This window comes from Ranitomeya imitator, chromosome 3, assembly GCF_032444005.1.
Source record: "Ranitomeya imitator isolate aRanImi1 chromosome 3, aRanImi1.pri, whole genome shotgun sequence".
NCBI lineage: Eukaryota > Metazoa > Chordata > Amphibia > Anura > Dendrobatidae > Ranitomeya > Ranitomeya imitator.
This window is the reverse complement of record NC_091284.1, coordinates 86,469,169-86,492,815: the sequence shown is the minus strand read 5'-3', so window position 1 is coordinate 86,492,815 and position 23,647 is coordinate 86,469,169. Positions and strand designations below refer to the sequence as shown.

The window sequence follows — 23,647 nt, the reverse complement described above, 5'->3', positions numbered from 1 at the left end:
TCTGCCACGCCACTCTGAATGCACTTGGGTAAATCATCAAGATCCTCTGCTGGCGGCTCCCTATGTAATTGCTGACCGGTGCCGTCCCAGATGAGCTCGACGGGAGACAAGTCCAGACACGCTGCAGCCGCAGTAGGAGGTATTGTTATCCATAAATATTCCAAAATGGTCCTGGTAACCGCTGCAGCTCATCATGCACAAATCCTGACCTCGCAGCGCTCCACTGCTGGGAAAGGATAAGTTATGAGACTTGGGCCTCTTTCATATTTCCGTCGGGCTGACGGACGTTGAAAATTTTGTGCGGATTCCACTGCGGTTTTCTATTATGGGGAAAGAATTGACATGCTGCGGAATGTGAACGGCTTCGTTTCCGCGCGGTTTTGTCCGCAGCAGTTTCCCATGAGTTTACAGTTCAATGTGAACCTATGGGAAACAAAGAACGCTGTGCACATGCTGCAGAAAAACTGCACGGAAACGCAGCGGTTTACATTCCGCAGCATGTCACTTTTTTCTGCTGATTCCGCAGCGGTTTTACAACTGCTCCAATAGAAATCCGCAGTTGTAAAACCGCAGAAAAAGCGTGGTAAATCCGCAGCAGTTTTGCACTGCGGATTTATCAAATGTGCTGTGGAAAAATCCGCAGTGGACCAGAATACGTGTGCACATAGCCTAAAAGCGGAATCCAGTTAAAAACAATCCCCCCCCCCAAAAAAAAAATAAAAAAAACTAAAAAACAAAACCTCAGACTCAGGGAAATAAATAAAAGTTATGGCTTTTTGAGTGAAGGCAAAAAAAAAGAAGAAAAACGATCTTACGGAAGGGGTTAACGGCTCCGGTAATGGGGGGGGGGGGACGCTGAGCGCTGACAGGTTGCTATGGGCGACAAAGTTTCATAGCTCTGATAATGCCGGTGTCCGGCTGAGGTGAGGGCATGCTGGGAGTTGTAGTTACACTGTATCGGTAAGTGGCGGCCCCCGTGTGTACAGTGCGGGAGCCTTCGCTCTCCGTCCACTCTGTCGCCCGCCGGATGCACGCTGTGACGTCATGACGCGGGGGCTCGGGGCGGCGTGACGCGCGGCTTCAGCGTCAGAGGAGTCGGGGCCGCGGTGCTGCGCAGTTCAGGGTACGTGACCGGTTGTCCGCTCTGTAGTGTCACTATGGCGGCTGTGTACGGTGCTCTCCCCGCACATGTACGTGTGCTCGGTGCTGCCCTGTGAGGGCTGCTCCCCGGGGGTCTCCATACAGTTGGGTGACCGCCCCCTGGTGGCAGCCTCCAGCTAATGGCAGCAGGTGAATAGCGTTTATAGCGGTTTCCACTTTGCACCATCTGTGCCCTCAGGTGCGTCTCCCCCATGAGCTCAGTGGGGTCTCCTGGGGTCCGCTTCTGTTGCTGCTTTAAGGGTATGTTCACACGTTCAGGATTTCCATCCTTTTTTTTTCCTGACTGTTTTTTAAAAAACTGCAGCTCTTGGCAGAAAACGCAGGTCCTTTTTTTGGTCCTTTTTTGGTCCGTTTTTTGATGCGTTTTTTGATGCGTTTTTTTGATGCAGTTTTCTAGCCAGAGTCTGTGTGTTTTCTAGGAATTTTTTTAGGGTTAAAATGGCTGAAAATACCCTAACCCTAACCCTACCCCTACCCCTAACCCTACCCCTACCCCTAACCCTAACCCTACCCCTACCCCTAACCCTACCCCTAACCCTAACCCTACCCCTAACCCTAACCCTACCCCTAACCCTAACCCTACCCCTAACCCTACCCCTAACCCTAACCCTACCCCTAACCCTAACCCTACCCCTAACCCTACCCCTACCCCTATTCTAACCTTAGTGAAAAAAAAAAAAAAAATTCTTTATTTTTTTTATTGTCCCTACCTATGGGGGTGACAAAGGGGGGGGGGTGTCATTTACTATTTTTTTATTTTGATCACTGAGATAGGTTATATCTCAGTGATCAAAATGCACTTTGGAACGAATCTGCCGGCCGGCAGATTCGGCGGGCGCACTGCGCATGCGCCCGCCATTTTGCAAGATGGCGGCGCCCAGGGAGAAGACGGCCGGACGGACACCGGGACGCCGGGTGAGTATAAGGGGGGGAGATTAGGGCACGGGGGGGGCATCGGAGCACTGGGGGGGGGCATCGGAGCACTGGGGGGGGGCATCGGAGCACGGGGGGGCGGGATCGGAACACGGGGGGGGCAGCCACACTCCGCCCACGCACTTCCGCCCGCTCCCCGCACTTCCTGCTGCAGCGGTTCTGCACATCAAACCGCAGTAAAACCCGCAGATATATTTTTGATCTGCGGGTTTTACTGCGGTTTGGACCTCACAATGGAGGTCTATGGGTGCAGAACCGCTGCGGCTCCGGAAAAAGAATTGACATGCTCCTTCTTTTTTCCGGGAGCTATTCAGCGCGTCTTTTTTTTAACAATTTCCGGACCATGTGCACAGTGTGTCCTGTTTTCCATAGGGTACAGTGTACTGTACCCTGCATGGAAAACAGCTGCGGAACCGCAGCGGCAAAACCGCCGCGGTTCCGCGGTAAAAAACGCACTGTGTGAACATGGCCTAAGGCTGTGTTCACATTACGTTTTACCCTACGGTCAGTGTCTCCATTATGGGTGTATGTGCTGCCGGAGCCATAGACTATAGTGCTGCAGATGGAGTCGCTGTGCGCTTTATTTCCAGCCTTAGGCTATGTGCACACGTGGAATGGTCCACTACGGATTTTTCCGCAGCGGATTTGATAAATCTGCATTGAAATACCGCTGCGGTTTTTACTGCGGATTTATCACGTTTTCTATTGAGGAGTCACATCTGCAGTTTTCTATTGGAGCAGATGTAAAAACGCTGCGGATTCCGCACAAAGAATTGACATGCTGCTCAAAATAAAACGCGTTCCCGTGCATTTTTTTCCGCAGCATGGGTACAGCGTTTTTGGTTTCCCATAGGTTTACATTCTACTGTAAACTCATGGGAAACTGCTGCGGATCCGCAGCAAAATCCGCATGGTGTGCACAGAGCCTTATAGGCATATTTGAGGCAAGATGTAGCCGACTGCATCAATTAGGCATATACTGCTGATAATGACGCACGAGCGGACACACCGACAACGCCTGCATCGTTGGCCGACTGACCGCAGCCATATCACGTCGCCGGAGCTGTGCGCTATGAAGCTGAGCCGTTCCAGCCGACACCGGTCAGACATTGATGCCCCATCCTAAGGATTGACCCATCAATATTAAAGTCCCCGACAACCCCTCTAATACATTTATTCAAAGCTTTGTACCACTCAAATAGACAATATATAAATCAAAAAATTTTTTCAATGATTTTTTCATATCCCCCTGCAGCTCATGCCTCCTTGTCTTGCTCCTTGAAACTTGACACGTGTAAAGAAAAGTTGCCATTTTTCTTTTGCACACGGTTGTATCACATCACACAGCGATTACGGCGGTGACTGTAATTATTCGCTTTTACATCGGGTGCTCAGATCATTAGTAAAATTGCAAATATGACACTGTGAAATCAAAGTGTTGCAAAAAAAAAAAAAAACTTCTCTAAAAACAAGAATTTCCAGAAGCCTTTTTTTTTTCATTGGAAAATGTCACAAAAAACTGTGTGTGAGCATAGCCTAAGTCACCGGGTCCGCCTGTGCCTCCAGATAGCGGAGCAGAGCTGGACCTGCCACAGTTGGCATGTGCCAGCTTGGTGCGGGAGGTGAATTAGACGGGTGAAGGCTGCAATTCTTGTTCAGATGAGCATTGGTCCTTATAAAAAAAAAAAAAAAAAATCGCTCATGTTCACTGGCGCACACTGGTTATTATTGGATCAGCGTGCGCACAGACAGCACACTGACCAATTGGTATTCATCTAAATCAGCTCTTGGGTAGGACCTGGATCTGAACCTTGGCACATCTGCACATTAGTGATGAGCGGGCGTGCACGGATACGGTATTAACTGAGCATGTGCGAGTGCTAATGTAGCATCTTCGGCGTGGCTGTTCGACAACCGCAACACATGCAGGGATTACCGTATTTTGCGGATTATAAAACGCACCCCAAATTTTGAGGAGAATAGGGGAAAAAATCTTTTTTTTAATAAAATGGTTTAGCTTGCAAAAAATAAGACTGAGAGGAGACTTAATATCTGTCTACAAATATCTCAAGGGCTGTCACATTGTAGAAGGATCATCTTTATTCTCATTCGCACAAGGAAAGACTAGAAGCAATGGGATAAAACTGAATGGGAGGAGACACAGATTAGATATTAGAAAAAACTTTTTGACAGTGAGGGTGGTCAATGAGTGGAACAGGCTGCCACGAGAGGTGGTGAGTAGGCTTGAGCGAAAAGGTAAGAGTCGCTCAACCCTAGTGGTGAGTTCTCCTTCAATGGAAGTCTTCAAACAGAGGCTGGACAGACATCTGGCTGAGATGGTTTAGTGAATCCTGCTTTGAGCAGGGGGTTGGACGAGATGACCCATGAGATCCCTTCCAACTCTACCATGCTATAATTCTATGGTGGTGCTTCTTATAATCCCTGCGCCTTATTGCTTACCTGGGGTGGTGGCTGCAGTGAAGCGAGGTCCCAGGGTCGCTACTGGAGCAGCGCTGAGATCTCATCTCCCAAGATCTTGGTGCCGAGATCTCCATCTGCGCATGCACCGCCCCCAGCAGCCATTTTCCCGGAGTCCACCACATAGGAAACCATACAATTGAGGGGGCTCTGGGCTTTCACAAAATGTTGGCAGAGCCCCCGTACCACCGAACACCTGCACGCCGTGCATCCAAACACCCCCTCATCCCGGCCTGCAGCAATGCTCCGCTCTTGTCTCCTCCAGCAGCGACCCTGGGACCCTGCTTTACCACCGCCAGTAGAATATAGCCACATTATATGACACACCCATTTCCCCCCAAAATTTTGGGGAAAAAAGTGCGTCTTATATACAGTACCTGTTTGTTAGACAATCCTTGCATGTGGTGCGCTGTCGCATAGCCACATGACATGCAGCCGCGTGGACTCGGACATAGTATCCGAGCACACCGAAGACACTATTAGCACTCGAGCATGCTCGCTCATCACTAACGCACACATCTCTAAGGCTGGGATTCTTGACCCCCATCCCTTTGTGTTTTTTGTTTTTTTTTGGAACTTCAAATTAGGGGAGGAATTTGCGGAGAGAGTGATAGAAGTGAGTAGAGACACGTACATGCGCTCAGCCACTTCCATCGATGCCCACAGTGGGAGAGGTGTACAAAGTGTGTGGAGCCGCACATTTGTTCTTCCTTTTGCTGCTGTTGATTTGCCAGGAAATAACTGATCTTCCTCTTCTTGTCCTGGAGTTGCACTTTGCAGGGTCTTTCGCAATCTGCTTATGAACTGCCAGTCTGACAGAGAAGTGTGAATTTGTTGGTGGGGCTCCTGGTGACTAATGTCATTTGTTGATGAGAATAGTTTTTTTTTTTCACACGTACAGTAAAATACGTTGTTTTTCGCTCTCACGTTATTACATGTGGATCGACGTCTTCTGCCTGGAACGGCATTACTAGTGTAAATTGGGCCTTTGTGTGCCAGGGTTCGCTCCGGGAATATGACCATGAGCTCAGGACACGGACAGAACATTGCATGTGTGCCAGCTGTACGGTGACTGGTGCCAAATTTGTCATGCGATGGGGAGCATTATGCTAAATTTGCTAATTTTGACTGAAAAATGAAAAAAAATTATGGCTCTGGGAAGAAGGTGAGCAAAAAACGAAAATGCAAAAAAAAAAAAAATACCTCCGAGGGTTAAAATCAGTTCACAGCTTTCCTGGTGGTTAAAATGGGGGACCCCCCAAAGAAAAAAAATGACGTAGGGTCCTCTTATATTTAATAACCAGCAGAGGCTAGGCAGATGAAGTCCTTTATTTGAAAGAATAGCACAGACTCCTTAAGGCTATGCGCACACGTTGCGGATTAGGCTTAGGAATTTCTGTGCGGATTCTGCCTCTCCTGGCAGAAAACGCACCTGCGGATTTGTCGCGTTTTTTGTGCGGTTCTGCAGCGTTTTGTGTGCGTTTTTGCTGCGGTTTCCTTGCGGATTTGCTGCGTTTTTTTTTACCCCTGCGGTTTTCTATAATGGAATGGGTACAAAAACGCTGCAGATTCACAAAAAAGAAGTGACATGCTACTTTTAAACCGCAGCGTTGCCGCAGCGGATTTTCCGCAAAGTGTGCACAGCATTTTTTTTTTCTCATTGATTTACATTGTACTGTAAATCCATTGCGGATCTGCAGCATTTCTGCAGAGAATCCGCAACGTGTGCACATACCCTTATTGAATGTAAATTAAACCATACTCTGGTCAACGCCTAATCCACTGAAGCCAGCATCTCCTGTAGATGAATTAAAATAATAAACAACAATACTCCTCACCTGTCCGTAGTGAAGAGATGATCCATAATGTCCCACAATGATCCTGATGTGACTGTTCCCAAAGATATTGCAAAACAATGGGGAGACAAAGAGCGCAATAGGGTCTTATCCACGTTACACAGAGGAGAATATACACCAAATTTGCTCACCTGGTTAGGATGAGATCAGAGCATATCGATAGCGGCTGCGGCAGATCCACAGGTCTTCACCGACCAGAGAAAATAATGTCTTTAAAGGGAGATTTGTAGTTAAAATTCTGCGCTGCCGCTAAGATGAATTTCCTAAAGTTCATCTTAGCGGCAGCGCAGAATTTTAACTACAAATCTCCCTTTTAGACATTATGTTCTCAAAGATGGCAGGCTCTGTTGTCACCGCAGCTCAGCGCACACACTGCAGGCGTGATTACATGCTCCTGTCGGTGTGTCAACAGCTGCGGGGTAGAGCAGTCACGTCAGCTGATGTGACTGCTGTAGAAGTGATCTGAATTGTCGCAGGACATTATGGATGACGTGGATTACGGTGGATAGATGTGGGATATGGTGATTTATTTTTCTCTTTTCCAGGTTAAATGGGCATCGGGGATTAGGCGTTAAGGTGTGTATATAATAATAATAATCATTTTATATAGCGCGAACATATTCCGCAGCTCTTTACAGTTTGCACACATTATCGTTGCTGTCCCCGTTTGGGGCTCACAATCTAAATTCCCTATCAGTATGTCTTTGGATATGATTTTTTTTATTTGTGATATTTTTTTATAGGAGACAAAGGGCTTCAGAGGTTAGGAGTAAATTGAGTATACACTGTTTTTTTTATTTTTATGTCAATATTTTTCTGCTTTTTTTTTTTTTTTTTTTTACTTTTAGCGCAGACACTGGCTGATGACTACGCCCATCAGCCGCCGCCTCATCCCACTGTAATCAGTGACAGCAGGCGTCGGCTGATGGGAATAGTAGTCTTTCATCAACTGACGCCTGCTGACCCAGTAAGCTTGATAAAGGATATGATGGAGTAATGAAATTATTACATCTATATTTAAAAAGGTGTTACAAGTATTGATTTTTTTTATTTGATATTGATCATATATGATTAGGATGAGACTGTATTTAGAAAATCACGCAAAGAAATATGATGCTACGAAGATCCCAACTTGAATCCCTGAACAAATGTAACCAAGAATATAAGTAACACATATACATTTATTTTTTTAAATCTATCTATATATATAATTGTCTAAGGGTTTTTCCGTCTGTCTGTCTGTCTGTCCTGGAAATCCCGGCTCTCTGATTGGTCGAGGCCACTAGGCCTCGACCAATCAGCGACGGGCACAGCGACGATGATGTCATAAAAGGACGTAAACATCCCGCGTCTGGGCCGCGCTTAGTAACCCGATGTTTACCCTGGTTACCAGCGTAAAAGTGAAAAAAAACAACCACTACATACTTACCTACCGCTGTCTGTCCCCGGCGCTCAGCTTCTCTGCACTCCTCTGCTCTGGCTGTGAGCACAGCGGCCGGAAAGCAGAGCGGTGACGTCACCGCTCTGCTTTCCAGCTGACCGACCCTCACAGCCAGTACAGGAGGAGTGCAGAGCACAGCGCCGGGGACAGACAGCGGTAGGTAAGTATGTAGTGTTTGTTTTTTTTTACTTTTACGCTGGTAACCAGGGTAAACATCGGGTTACTAAGCGCGGCCCTGCGCTTAGTTACTCGATGTTTACCCTGGTTACCAGTGAAGACATCGCTGGATCGTTGTCACACACGCCGATCCAGCGATGTCCACGGGAGATCCAGCGACGAAATAAAGTTCTGGACTTTGTTCAGCGACCAACGATCTCCCAGCAGGGGCCTGATCGTTGGTCGCTGTCACACATAACGATTTCCTTAACGATATCGTTGCTACGTCACAAAAAGCAACGATATCGTTACCGATATCGTTATGTGTGAAGGTACCTTAAGGGTCTAATTGTCTGTCTCGGATATCAGCCAATCAGCGATATTAGTGCGGGATTTAAACACCACTGACAGCGCAACATACATACATACATACATATATACATTTTCTTGAATACCCGATGCGTTTGGATCGGGCCAACATCTAGTTATAACATATAGTCTTCCTGAAATCGCCCATCAAAATTTAGAATCTTACTCCTCAAAAACAAAATATCATCAAACATGAACTTGAGATATCAAATTAAGGCCTGTGCAATTCTGACAGTCTATTTTAATTCTAACCGGAGATATGATAAAAAATGTAAGATCATACAAGCCCAAAATTCAGTCTTTTTCAAAATTTTAGAAATCTGTAAGAAATTACCTAATAAAGATAAAAATTTTAAACTTATTATTTTTAATTCACTAAAGTATCACTTAAAAAAAACTCCAAAGAAAATAAATATCCTAAGATGTCAGGTAAAAATATCTATAATATAACGCTGGGAGCGTCACTCTGTCCGAAGCCTCTATAGACTGCGCAAGCGCCGGCGCAGTCTGGGCCTCACAGAGCGACGCTCCCGGGAGATCGCGGTGTGCGTTCACACTGAACGCACACCGCGATCTCCACCGCAGAAGCAGGGACCGCCAGGAGGGTGAGTATCGGCCTATATTCACCTGTCCCCGTTCCATCGCTGAGCGGCGCCATCTTCCTGGTCTTCGGCCTGTGACCTTCAGTTCAGAGGGCGCGATGACGCGCTTAATGCGCGCCGGCGCCGCCCTCTGACTTAACAGTCACAGCCAGGAGACCGGGAAGATGGCGGCGCTCAGCGATGGAACGCCGGACAGGTGAGTATAGTAAGTGCTGGGGGAGCCTGAGCTGGCGGCGATACCGGCACCTGACCCCCACAGCACGCCGGTGTCCCCGCCTGCTCAGGCCCCCCAGCACTCGGCGCCGAGCGGGTCAGAGGCAGTATGGGGACGCAGGATGGAGCAGCACATAAGGATGGGGACGCAGGATGGAGCATGAACATAAGGATGGGGACGCAGGATGCAGCATGAACATAAGGATGGGGACGCAGGATGCAGCATGAACATAAGGATGGGGACGCAGGATGCAGCATGAACATAAGGATGGGGACGCAGGATGCAGCAGCACATAAGGATGGGGACGCAGGATGCAGCATGAACATAAGGATGGGGACGCAGGATGGGAGCAGCACATAAGGATGGGGACGCAGGATGGAGCAGCACATAAGGATGGGGACGCAGGATGGAGCAGCACATAAGGATGGGGACGCAGGATGCAGCAGCACATAAGGATGGGGACGCAGGATGGAGCAGCACATAAGGATGGGGACGCAGGATGGAGCAGCACATAAGGATGGGGACGCAGGATGCAGCATGAACATAAGGATGGGGACGCAGGATGCAGCATGAACATAAGGATGGGGACGCAGGATGCAGCATGAACATAAGGATGGGGACGCAGGATGCAGCAGCACATAAGGATGGGGACGCAGGATGCAGCAGTACATAAGGATGGGGACGCAGGATGGAGCAGCGCATGACAGAATGGGGACGCATGATGGAGCAACGCATGAGAGGATGGGGATGCAGGATGGAGCAGCACATGACAGGATGGGGACGCAGGATGGGAGCAGCGCATCACAGGATGGGAGCAGCGCATCACAGGATGGGGACGCAGGATGGGAGCAGCGCATGACAGGATGGGGACGCAGGATGGGAGCAGCGCATGACAGGAAGGGGAACGCAGGATGGAGCAGCACATGACAGGATGGGGACGCAGGATGGAGCAGCACATAAGGATGGGGACGCAGGATGGAGCAGCACATAAGGATGGGGACGCAGGATGGAGCAGCACACAAGGATGGGGACGCAGGATGGGAGCAGCACATAAGGATGGGGACGCAGGATGGAGCAGCACATAAGGATGGGGACGCAGGATGGAGCAGCACATAAGGATGGGGACGCAGGATGCAACATGAACATAAGGATGGGGACGCAGGATGCAGCATGAACATAAGGATGGGGACGCAGGATGCAGCATGAACATAAGGATGGGGACGCAGGATGCAGCAGCACATAAGGATGGGGACGCAGGATGCAGCATGAACATATGGATGGGGACGCAGGATGGGAGCAGCACATAAGGATGGGGACGCAGGATGGAGCAGCACATAAGGATGGGGACGCAGGATGGAGCAGCACATACGGATGGGGACGCAGGATGGAGCAGCACATACGGATGGGGACGCAGGATGCAGCAGCACATAAGGATGGGGACGCAGGATGGAGCAGCACATAAGGATGGGGACGCAGGATGGAGCAGCGCATGACAGGATGGGGACGCATGATGGAGCAGCGCATGACAGGATGGGGACGCAGGATGGAGCAGCACATGACAGGATGGGGACGCAGGATGGGAGCAGCGCATCACAGGATGGGAGCAGCGCATCACAGGATGGGGACGCAGGATGGGAGCAGCGCATGACAGGATGGGGACGCAGGATGGGAGCAGCGCATGACAGGAAGGGGAACGCAGGATGGAGCAGCACATGACAGGATGGGGACGCAGGATGGAGCAGCGTATGACAGGATGGGGACGCAGGATGGAGCAGCACATGACAGGATGGGGACGCAGGATGGAGCAGCGCATGACAGGATGGGGACGCAGGATGGAGCATCACATACCAGGATGGAGACAATATACCAATATAAATGCTTGCCACCCGGGCGTAGAACGGGTTCAATAGCTAGTAATATATATTCAGATTTGTATCACTTGAAATGGAATGACACGGAATAGAAACTGTGTGGGAAATGCTCCCTATTGTAAATTAAACGTCCATCAAGCTGTGTTCTCGCTCTCCCCTGTCTATATTCCCTCCCAAGTTATCGTTGAGTAAAAAGTTTATTTTTGACTGGTGGTCTCCCTCATTGAACCTGGTCCTGGCCATTGAACACCATTGGTTACATGCAGTCTGAAAGGGCGTAACGCCCCCACAGCACAAGTCCACACACCCAGCCAAGACCACCACCTTTATGTAACGTGTCGGGGCGCAAGAGACGAGGATCTCGCTATCGGTCTGCGCCATGTTACACATACGAGAGCCAATAATGAGACGAGAGACTCGGTGTGACCTTCTGGTTGTTATCGATGTCCGGTTAATACCTGGTAACATAACATAGTAACATAGTTATTAAGGTTGAATGAAGACTATAAGTCCATCTAGTTCAACCCATAGCCTAACCTAACATGCCCTAACATGTTGATCCAGAGGAAGGCAAAAAAAAAACATGTGGCAAATAGTAAGCTCCACTTTGGGGAAAAAAATTCCTTCCCGACTCCACATACGGCAATCGGACTAGTTCCCTGGATCAACGCCCTATCAAGGAATCTAGTGTATATATCCTGTAACATTATACTTTTCAAGAAAGGCATCCAGTCCCCTCTTAAATTTAAGTAATGAATCGCTCATTACAACTCATACGGCAGAGAGTTCCATAGTCTCACTGCTCTAACAGTAAAGAACCCGCGTCTGTTATTATGCTTAAACCTTCTTTCCTCCAGACGTAGAGGATGCCCCCTTGTCCCTGTCTCAGGTCTATGATTAAAAAGATCATCAGAAAGGTCTTTGTACTGTCCACTCATATATTTATACATTAACATAAGATCACCCCTTAGTCTTCCTTTTTCCAAACTAAATAGCCCCAGGTGTAATAAACTATCTTGGTATTGCAGACCCCCCAGTCCTCTAATAACCTTGGTCGCTCTTCTCTACACCCGCTCCAGTTCAGCTATGTCTTTCTTATACACCGGAGACCAGAACTGTGCACAGTATTCTAAGTGTGGTCGAACTAGTGACTTGTATAGAGGTAAAATTATGTTCTCCTCATGAGCATCTATGCCTCTTTTAATGCATCCCATTATTTTATTTGCCTTTGTAGCAGCTGCCTGACACTGGCACTAAACGCGAGTTTGTCATCCACCCATACACCCAGGTCTTTTTCATTGACGGTTTTGCCTAGAGTTTTAGAATTAAGCACATAGTTATACATCTTATTACTTCTACCCAAGTGCATGACCTTACATTTATCCCCATTAAAGCTCATTTGCCATTTATCAGCCCAAGCTTCTAGTTTACATAAATCATCCTGTAATATAAAATTGTCCTCCTCTGTATTGATTACCCTGCAGAGTTTAGTGTCATCTGCAAATATTGAAATTCTGCTCTGAATGCCCCCTACAAGATCATTAATAAATATGTTAAAAAGAAGAGGGCTCAATACTGACCCCTGTGGTACCCCACTGCTAACCGCGACCCAGTCCGAGTGTGCACCATTAATAACCACCCTTTGTTTCCTATCCTTGAGCCAGCTCTCAACCCACTTGCACATATTTTCCCCTATCCCCATTATTCTCATTTTATGTATCAACCTTTTGTGTGGCACCGTATCAAAAGCTTTTGAAAAGTCCATATACACTACATCCACTGGGTTCCCTTGGTCCAGTCCGGAACTTACCTCTTCATAGAAACTGATGAGATTAGTCTGACAGGAACCCCGTAGTAAACCCGTGCTAATATTGGGTCATAAGGTTATTCCTCTTCAGATACTCCAGTATAGCATCCCTTAGAATGCCTTCCAGGATTTTACGCATAGTAGAGGTTAAGCTTACTGGCCTATAATTTCCGAGTTCAGTTTTTGTCCCCTTTTTGAATATTGGCACCACATTTGCTATACGCCAGTCCTGTGGTACAGACCCTGTTATTATGGAGTCTTTAAAGATTAAAAATAATGGTCTATCAATGACTGTACTTAATTCCTGCAGTACTCGAGGGTGTATCCCATCCGGGCCCGGAGATTTGTCAATTTTAGTGATTTTTAGACGCCGCCGTACTTCCTGCTGGGTTAAGCAGGTGACATTTAATGGGGAATTTTTATCACTAGTCATTTTGTCTGCCATGGAATTTTCTTGTGTAAAATACTGATGAAAAAAAGTCATTTAGCATATTGGCTTTTTCCTCATCCTCATCCAGCATTTCACCCAGACTATTTTAAAGGGAACCTGTCACCCCGAAAATCGCGGGTGAGGTAAGCCCACCGGAATCAGGGGCTTATCTACAGCATTTTGCAATGCTGTAGATAAGCCCCCGATGTTACCTGAAAAAGGAGAAAAAGACGTTAGATTATACTCACCCAGCCGCTGGTCCGGTCAGATGGGTTTCTCTGGTCCGCTGCGGCGCCTCCCATCTTCATTCCAAGACGTCCTCTTCTGATCTTCAGCCATGGCTCTGGCGCAGGCGTGCTTTGTCTGCCCTGTTGAGGGCAGAACAAAGTACTGCAGTGCGCAGGCGCCAGAAAGGTCAGAGAGGCCCGGCGCCTGCGCACTGCAGTACTTTGCTCTGCCCTCAACAGGGCAGACAAAGTACGCCTGTGCCGGAGCTGTGGCTGAAGATAAGAAGAGGACGTCTTGGAATGAAGATGGGAGGCGCCGCAGCAGACCAGAGACGCCCATCCGACCGGACCAGCAGCGGGACCGCCCCTGGGTGAGTATAATCTAACGTCTTTTTCTCCTTTTTCAGGTAACATCGGGGGCTTATCTACAGCATTACAGAATGCTGTAGATAAGCCCCTGATGCCGGTGGGCTTACCTCACCCGCGATTTTCGGGGTGACAAGTTCCCTTTAAAGGGGCCAGCACTATCATTTTTTAGTTTCTTACTATTTACGTAGTTAAAGAATATTTTGGGATTATTTTTACTCTCTCTGGCAATTAGTCTCTCTCAATCTTAGCTGCCTTGATTTGCTTTTTACAGAATTTATTTAATTTTCTGTATTTATTTAATGCCTCATCACTACCTACTTCCTTTCACTCTCTAAATGCTTTCTTTTTGTCACTTATTGCGCCCCTTACAGCTCTGTTTAGCCATATTGGTTTACTCCTATTTCTAGTACCGTATGTTTATTCCCGTACGGTATATACTGTGCACAGGTCCTATCCAGGATGCTAATACTGTAAACGTCTCCCATTTTCTTTGTGCATTTTTTTATCTCAGGATATCGTCTCAGTAAATTGCACCAAGATCATCTCTCATCCGTTGGAAATTTGCCCTCCTGAAGTTTAGTGTCCTTGTAACCCCTCTACAACACATCTTATTAAAGGATACATGAAAACTTATTATTTTGTGATCACTATTACCCAAGTGACCCCCAACCCTTATATTTGCTATGCGGTCTGGCCTGTTGGTTAATATTAGGTCTAGCAGTGCCCCCCTTCTTGTTGGGTAGGGTAGGCTTACATTTGCCCTGGGGGTGCCCACTGTTCTTCGCACTAGATCTAGCCATGCTGGATACCCTTATAGGCTTTTCAATGTTACCGTAATAGGAATTCATTTTTTGTTTTTTCCATGGTGTTTACCTCTAATGATGATGACAGCCGCGTCTCCTGCCCGTACGTCCGGCTGTGTCACTGGGTGTTGGGTGAAAGATTTTTACGAAATGTCTACGGCCAGAAATGTTGTGTAGCTGCTTATAGTGTATTTAAAGTGCAATTACCTAACTCTTTTGTGTCTCAGTTCCTATTGTACGCTAAACTGTTAGTATGAAGCAATGGTCGTGTTATTGTTGGAAACTCTGGCCAAGACTTGGGAAATATCATGTCTGCGGGATTCAATAGGAGGGTGTTTGATTTGTGGTATGACGTGAAGAAGACCTGTTCTCTCCAGTCATGTAATAGTACACAAGGCCGCGGAGTCGGAAAGTTAAGGGTCAAGTTCCGACTCTTACTAAATAAATATCAAAGTAATAAAGTATACAATATTTCTGACAGATGATATTTCTTTTCAGAGGGAATCTGACAGCAGATACATGCTGCCTGTATCAGACGCTGGCCATATAAATTTAGCTCTGAAACGCTGCGTCTTCTCCCTACCTTTCAGTATAGGGAACTATGTTTAAATCTAAAAATTAGCAACATATAAGGGACATTATGTAGTCAGTGTCTGATACATGCGACCCATGGATCAGGCAGCATGTCTCTGCTGTCAGGCTCCCTGTCAAGCGTACCTCCACTTTCACAAGAAAATTATTATATTGCAGGAGTATAATCATTTTTTTACAGCTGGAAGTTTGTGCTGCTGGTTGCACTAAAATATAGAGAGAGGCCTGTTCACCATCGTAGCCTATTTATCCCCGGAGCTCGGAGCAGCGTCACTGCCAGGGATGGAAACAGCCATAGTATTCTAAGAAAACAATCTAGAAAAATCTAGCTCAACGGTTACAAAATCTTCAACTTTATTGGTGAAGTTCTAAAAATCTCTTTACATCCAAATACTGTTCATCTTTACTCATGGCAAAAATGCCGTGTGCACCAGAAAAACGTTTTCGCTGATGGACAGTGATTCATGATTAGCCGTGCTGGCAAGACGACAGCTGTACACTACACAGATCATGTAACGCCAAGCCGGCAAGCCAGATACCATGCTGAGGAACCAAGAAGTACAGGAAATTCGTGCAGCTCCTGTACATGGCCAAAGAGCACTGACCTGGAGTAGGATTGTTCGAAGCGATCCGCTCATCTGTAGTTGGTAAGCAATCTTGAGGGGGTCTTTATTTTTTCTTTTAAACTCCCCATTGTTTTGTTACTCTGTTAAAGGGAATCTATCACCACACTTGGCCTCCTATCAGATACCTTATTGTTGATAAATCATCATTTATCACTTTATATAAATGACCTCTTCCAGTCTCTGGGGAGGATGGTGCCTGGAAGATAACTCTGCCTCCAGAGCTTATTTTACACGAAGGGGAGTTACCAGTGTGCTGTAACACTGGTAACAGAGCTGTGTGTGATTATACCATCTCACAGGCAAGGCAGGGTTGTAATATTGTTGCAATACAGTAGAGCTCAGAGAGAAGAAAAAACTGTGTCTGCAAGAAGTCAAAATTAATTTCTCCTATTCTGTGTTAGTTACTTTTCTTACAGCGGTAACTCCCCCTTCATGCAAAAGAAGCTCCGGAGGCAGAGTTATATTCTCCATGCAGTGTCCGAGATATATATATATATGTGGATTTCTCAAGACGTCTGGTCACAGATATCAAGATTTCACTTTGTTCAGCTTCCCATATAACCTCGTACATGTCCATATAGACTTCTTAGGGTGCAAACATTTTTAACATTGGAATGAGTAGGAGAAGCTTTGCATTGATATTGCAATATATTTTTTTTATATGAGAAACTGTCTCCTGGAACACTGACCGTAAAATCTGAAACACAGAGCAAACGCTAAAAATCAGAACGTTTTCTTTATGGTCACTAACGTCTGAATGAGGCCTTGCTTTACACTGTTTATAAAACTAGACTGACCTATTGTGCGAGTGAGATTTTACGAAGCATATTTATTTTGCTGCTACTGTAAAACTTTGCCATTTTTTTCCTGAAAATGTGGGAATATGTTGATGTCTGGAAGTCAAAGAAGTTGCCAACTACTTGGACCCCTCGCTTGGCTCCGATAAATAATAAAGCGTATACTCCCCTCCCGTACCGGCGCTGTTCCCACCGTGTCGGCAGTTGCTCTCACCATGGCTCTCGTGCTGGTGTTGTGACACGTGACCCCAGCACCCAATCAGCACTGGCGTCACTGACTCCGCCTTCAGACAAATCAAGCATACCGGCTATGTGCACACGTATGAAATGTGGTGCAGTTTCTGTGCAGTTTCTGTGCAGTACAATGTAAATCAATGTGAAAAAAAAGCTGTGCACATGGTGCAGAAAAATCTGCTGCAGAAACGCTGCAGAACTGCACAAAAGCAGTGACGTGCACTTCTTTGAAATCTGCAGCGTTTCTGCGCAGATTTTTCTGCACCATGTGCACAGCTTTTTTTTTCACATTGATTTACATTGTACTGTAAGGCTATGTTCACACCTTGCGTCGGGTCCCTGCGGGTTCTCCCGCAGCGGATTTGATAAATCTGCAGGGCAAAACAACTGCGGTTCTCCCTGCAGATTTATCGCGGTTTGTTCCGCGTTTTCCGCTGCGGGTTTCCGCCTATACTATTGATGCTGCATATGCAGCAATATGCAGCATCAATAGTAATGTTAAAAATAATAAAAATTGGTTATACTCACCCTCCGATGTCCGGATCTCCTGGGCGCTGCACCCGGCGGTCCGGTTCCAAAGATGCTGTGGGAGAAGGACCCTTCGTGACGTCACGGTCATGTGACCGCGACGTCACCGCAGGTCCTGGTCGCACAGCAACTCTGACCGGACGGCCGCGTGCAGCGCCCAGGAGCTCCGGACATCAGAGGGTGAGTATAATCAGATTTTTTATTTTTTAACCCCAAATATGGTTCCCAGGGCCTGGAGGAGAGTCTCCTCTCCTCCACCCCGGGTACCACCCGCACATTATCCGCTTACTTCCCGCAACGTGGGCACAGCCCCATGCGGGAAGTAAGCGGTTCAATGTATTCCTATGGGTGCAGAATCGCAGCGATTCTGCACAAAGAAGTGACATGCTGCGGGTTGTAAACCGCTGCGTTCCCGCGCGGTTTTTCCCGCAGCATGTGCACAGCGGTTTGCGGTTTCCATAGGGTTTACATGTTACTGTAAACGCTATGGAAACTGCTGCGGACCCGCAGCATCAAAATCGCGGCGGTTCCGCGGTAAAAACCGCTAAGTGTGAATATAGCCTAAATCACAGTGCAGTTCTGCTGCGTTTCTGCAGCAGAAAAATCTGCAGCAGTTCTGCACCAATTCTGCACTAAATCTGCATTGTGTGCACATACCCGAAGAGGAAGTCAGAGATCAGCTGCAGCCCGGACTTCCTCTTCATGATCAATTTGTCCGAAGGCGGAGACAGTGATGCCAGCGCTGATTCGGCGCCGTGGTCACGTGTCACAACACCGCACGAGAGCCCCCGCGAGAGCGACTGCTGATACTGCGGGAACGGCTCTGGCACTGGAGGAGAGTCTACGCTTTATTATTATTATTTTTTTTTATCGGCTCCAAACATTTTGATCAGGAAGTGGTTGTCCTAGTAGTGGGCAACCCCTTTAAAGTGACTTTCGTGGTTTATATGGTGACAATAAAATTGATTTATGTATCTAGAAACTGTCCCTGAGTTCATCTCTATCCAGTTATTGCATTTTCAATTCTTTATTTGTTTTTTTCCCAGTTTTCCAAAAACAGCTAAAATATTCCAATCAGTGGACCCAATGCGAATCATCAAAGCATGTCTATCTAATGACACGCTTAAAGGGCCACTGTCGCCCCCTCCAGCCGTTATAAACTAAAAGAGCCACCTTGTGCAGCAGTAATGCTGCATTCTAACAAAGTGGCTCTTTTAGTTTTTGTTGCATGTATTCCCAAAATAAAGCGTTTCATTGCTTCTCCAAAATACCTGTCTTTAGCCAGGGAGGCAGGTCCTCACCCCCCTGCTTGAAACGCCACACTGCCGTCACTCAAATCTTCAGGGGCTCAGGGCGCCGCCCCCTCCGCGATGTTTTCGCATGAAATCCGGCGCCTGCGCTGTGTAGTACTGTCTGGTGCAGGCGCAGTGAGCTCTGGCTGTCTGACGTCACAGCCAGGCTTGCAGACTGCGCCTGTGCGGCCACCCAGCCTATGAGTCCCAGCCCCGCACTGTGCATAATGCATAACACACTGCGGGGCTGGGATTCCCAAAGTGGGTGGCCGCACAGGCGCACTTCATTCCATATAATTTTATTTGACAGCCGCTGTAACTGTTAGGATGCTGCCTAGTGATGAGCGGGTGTACTCGGATAAGGTGTTACACGCTCGTGTGCTAACCGAGTGTCTTTGCCGTGCTTGAAAAATCTGTTTGAGTCCCCAAGGCTGCATGTCTCACGGCTCTTCGCATCCACAACACATGCAGGGATGGCCTGCACCGCACCTCAGACGTGCGCCAAAGGTCATGTGTGACCCTACCCTCTCACCTGCAGAACTGTGCAGCAATTATCGTTTATTAATGGATGCTGGCCAATTTGGGAAAGTCATTCAGTGTTTGGCAATTGTTTATTTTTAGTGATGAGCGAATATACTCGGTACTCGAGATTTCTCGAGCATGCTCGGGGGTCCTCCGAGTATTTTTTAGTGCTCGGAGATTTAGTTTTCCGTGCCGCAGCTGAATGATTTACATCTGTTAGCCAGCATAAGTACATGTGGGGATTCCCTAGCAACCAGGCAACCCCCACATGTACTTATGCTGGCTAACAGATGTAAATCATTCAGCTGCGGCAAGAAAAACTAAATCTCCAAGCACTAAAAAATACTCGGAGGACCCCCGAGCGTGCTCGAGAAATCTTGAGTAATGAGAATATTCGCTCATCACTATTTAAAAAGAAAAAAAAGTTTTTTTTCATTAGCATTATATAGCGCATGTAAAACAGTCTCAAAGAATGCGAGTCCAATGATAAATCCCAGATATGGAACCTACATGAATAATGAGATGAAAGTAACCTTTAGCTGTTGGTAGCCTATAGTGTATTCATCAGTCATCATCATGATTATTATCCCATAGAATGTAAGTCCGCAAGGACAGGGTCCTCTCCCCTCTGTACCAGTCTGTCACTGTAAACCTGTTTACTGTAAACGATATCTATAACCCTGTATGTAACCCCTTTCTCATGTACAGCACCATGGAATTAATGGTGCTATATAAATAAATAATAATTATTATTGGGGTCTTACCAGTTACTGCAGGGAACAGGGGACGTGCTGGGGTTAGTGAGACAAAGCATGTGGTCCTACAGATGATTGATTACGGGGGTCGGATCTGTTTGCCCTCACAGAAGGGTTTTCAATCCAATTTTCTTAGTCCTATATGGCCAATCATCTTGAGTTGAGCGGCTTTGCATTTACCGTATAACGTATTGAAAACCTGGGTGACAATTGTAAATGTGGGCTTTAATCTGAGCATATTGGCTTTGACCCAGCTTTCCCATACACTTTAGGGTATGTGCACACGTTAAGTTTTATTCGGTGCTGAAATTTCTGCACATAGCAGGAAAAATGCAGTATAAAATACTCATTTTTTTTGCATTTTGTAGACCTTTTTTACATGCCTTTCTGCTGCACTCTGCATCAAAAATGCTTGAAGAATTGACTTACGGCAGATTTAAATCTGCTCCAAATCTGCAAAGATAAAGTAAGCACTGTGTGCATGAGGATTCAGGACTCTCATTAACTTTGGAAATCCTTCAGGTTGTGTGACAAAACTGCACAGGAAAAATGCAAAAAAATAACGCAACATATGCACAGACCCTTAATGGAGGAATTGGCCGAGTAAGGTTTTGAATGAGTTGAAGTCATTGCTTTTTATATAATACTAGATGGTGGCCCGATTCTAACGCATCGGGTATTCTAGAATATGCATGTCCACGTAGTACATTGCACAGCCCACGTACTATATTGCCCAGCCACGTAGTATATTGCCCAGTGACGTAGTACATTGCACAGCCCACGTAGTATATTGCACAGCCCATGTAGTATATGGCCCAGTGACGTAGTATATTGCCCAGCTACGTAGTATATTGCCCAGCCACATAGTATTCAGCACAGAGCCACGTAGTATATGGCCCAGTGACGTAGTATATTGCCCAGCTACGTAGTATATTGCCCAGCTACTTAGTATTCAGCACAGAGCCACGTAGTATATTGCCCAGTGACGTAGTATATTGCCCAGTGACGTAGTATATTGCCCAGTGACGTAGTATATTGCCCAGTGACGTAGTATATTGCCCAGTGACGTAGTATATTGCCAAGTGACGTAGTATATTGCCCAGCCACGTAGTATATTGCACAGCAACGTAGTATACAGCACAGACACGTAGTATACAGCACAGACACGTAGTATATAGCACAGACACGTAGTATACAGCACAGACACGTAGTATACAGCACAGACACGTAGTATATAGCACAGACACGTAGTATACAGCACAGACACGTAGTATACAGCACAGACACGTAGTATATTGCCCCGCTACGTAGTATATTGCCCAGCCACGTAGTATATTGGCCAGTCACGTAGTATATTGCCCAGCCACGTATGTAACAGGTTAAAAAATAAAAAAGAAACATATACTCACCTTCCGAGGGCCCCGTGTAGTCCTGAGGGTCCCTTGTAGTCCTGAGGGTCCCTTGTAGTCCTGTCGCCTGTGTGCGGTGCACGAGGCAGCTTCCGGTCCCAGGGTAGGTATGAGCGCAGGACCTGTGATGACGTCGCGGTCACATGACCGTGACGTCATGGCAGGTCCTTCTCGCATACCATCCTTGCCACCGGAACCTGCCGCTTGCATGGAGCGGTCACCGGAGCGTCGCGAGGAGCGGGAAAGGCGGCGGAAGGTGAGTATATAATGATTTTTTTATTTTTTTTAAATTATTTTTAACATTAGATCGTTTTACTATTGATGCTGCATACGCAGCATCAATAGTAAAACGTTGGTCACACATGGTTAATAGCTGCGTAACCGGAGTGCGTTACACCGCGCACCGGTAACGCTGCCATTAACCCTGTGTGAGGGCTGACTGGATGACTGGAGGGAAGTATGGAGTGGGCACTGACTGCGGGAAGGAAAGAGTGGCCATATTGCCGCCGGACTGTGGCCATCGCTGATTGGTCGAGGCAAAACGCCCACGACCAATCAGCAACTTGGATTACATGACAGACAGAGGCCGCGACCAATGAATATCCGTGACAGACGGAAGTGACCCTTAGAGAAATATATAGTAGATTTCCTTGTAAATGTATGTGCACCATGCCAGGTGTATGACACGTATAGATCTAAAATGCAGCAGATTGCGGAAATCTAGTGCAGTGTCCCTAAAAGTGCCCATTTCTGCAGCATCTCGGCCAGATCCCATCAAACCCATGCAGCGTCTTCTGCAGTGCAGCCCTCGGCCATCGCTCCCTGCTGCCCAGATTGCACCCAATATTTCTGCAAACTTTCCTGTTGTGAAATGAAGGCATTTCTGTAGGGGTATTCCTTTTTGCCTGGTAGTTCCTGGGTCATCACATCCACCTGCAGTCCTGCTGTTTGGAGACTGTGGAGATAATGGAAACCACCCATTGAGGACTCCTTGGAGCAGAGAGGCAGCATGGCACTGACACATCCTCTGCGCCTTGTGCCAGTGTCTCCTCAGTAGTTTCCCTGTCTGGTGGATCCCCCTCCAGCTCCATGCCTCCTCTCTTTCTGCATAGTAACTCCCACCATCATCACTCCCCTCCTCACGTGTGTCACAGGGCTGTAGCTGGGATTTTGCCAGAGCTATGCATGCAGATAAGCGTCTGTTTCAGAACAACCTCTCCATTGTGATGGTGAAATAAAAGCGCTGCACGTCCCGGATTTCATTCTCACACCGTCCTGGTGCTGCCGGAGGAGCCATGCCTCTCGGAAGACAAGTCATGAATATTTTATTGATTTGCTTGTGACTGTTTCTGGTTGGGAGCATGCTGGGGGTGGTTGTCATTCCGCATCGATGCCTTCTTGCTAGGTTTTAATGTTTTATTTTATTTTAATTTTTTTCCCCCTACAGATGCAGTTCATGTTACTCTTCAGCCGTCAGGGGAAGCTGCGGCTCCAGAAGTGGTACGTGCCCCTATCTGACAAGGAGAAGAAGAAGATCACCAGGGAGTTGGTCCAGACTGTATTAGCCAGAAAACCGAAAATGTGCAGCTTCCTGGAATGGAGAGACCTGAAGATTGTCTACAAAAGGTGGATCCCACTCCCCTCCTCCTCCCTCCTCATCCCTGACATGAGCCCCATGGATGCAGACATCTGCGTTGGGCCCGTAGGACATGTTAATTAACTAGCAGCCCCCCCTTCTTACAGGCCACGGTGTCTCGTTATCCGTGGGATTTGGTGCAAACGCCTTTGAGCTCATTCATCCACGTACATGTTTTCCGCCTGCGTTGTATTTAATATGTAGCTTACTGGGAAATGTCACTCAGCTGGAGCCCCCTGAGGCTTCCCGTGAATGCCAGATATTGATTGGTGAACTTTTTGATATTCATATATTGTTTGCCTTTAATTCAGTCTTAGTTTTTTTTTTTATTAATTCAGTGGAATAATTTGCTTTTGAAAAACCTTTTGGAGATATGGCAAGAATTTAGGCTAACACATTGCTAGTAGGAAAGTCCTCAGATGTCACCAGTGGAAATGTGTCCTACTGGCCTGTGTGACATCTGAGGCGAGAAGCTGAGGACCACAGATGATTTTACTGCAGAGCTTTGCGATACTTTGTTATAATGTTTTTCACTCCAAA

At 47.0% G+C, this 23,647-nt stretch overlaps 1 protein-coding gene across 5 annotated transcripts in view; it reads left to right on the top strand.

Moving 5' to 3' along the window:
• The first annotated feature begins 1,054 nt into the window (after window positions 1–1,054).
• AP1S2 (adaptor related protein complex 1 subunit sigma 2) overlaps window positions 1,055–23,647 on the top strand; it is a 110,323-nt gene continuing 87,730 nt past the window's right edge. For 3 of the 5 annotated variants that reach the window (XM_069761055.1, XM_069761056.1, XM_069761058.1), the window contains exons 1-2: window positions 22,642–22,784; window positions 22,919–23,097. In XM_069761055.1, coding sequence (XP_069617156.1) covers window positions 22,767–22,784; window positions 22,919–23,097 — 197 coding nt within the window. In that variant the 5' untranslated portion in view covers window positions 22,642–22,766. Of the gene's footprint in view, window positions 1,124–22,641; window positions 22,785–22,918; window positions 23,098–23,647 lie in introns of those variants that run through there. The other 2 variants (XM_069761057.1, XM_069761059.1) reach the window with 1 other exon arrangement.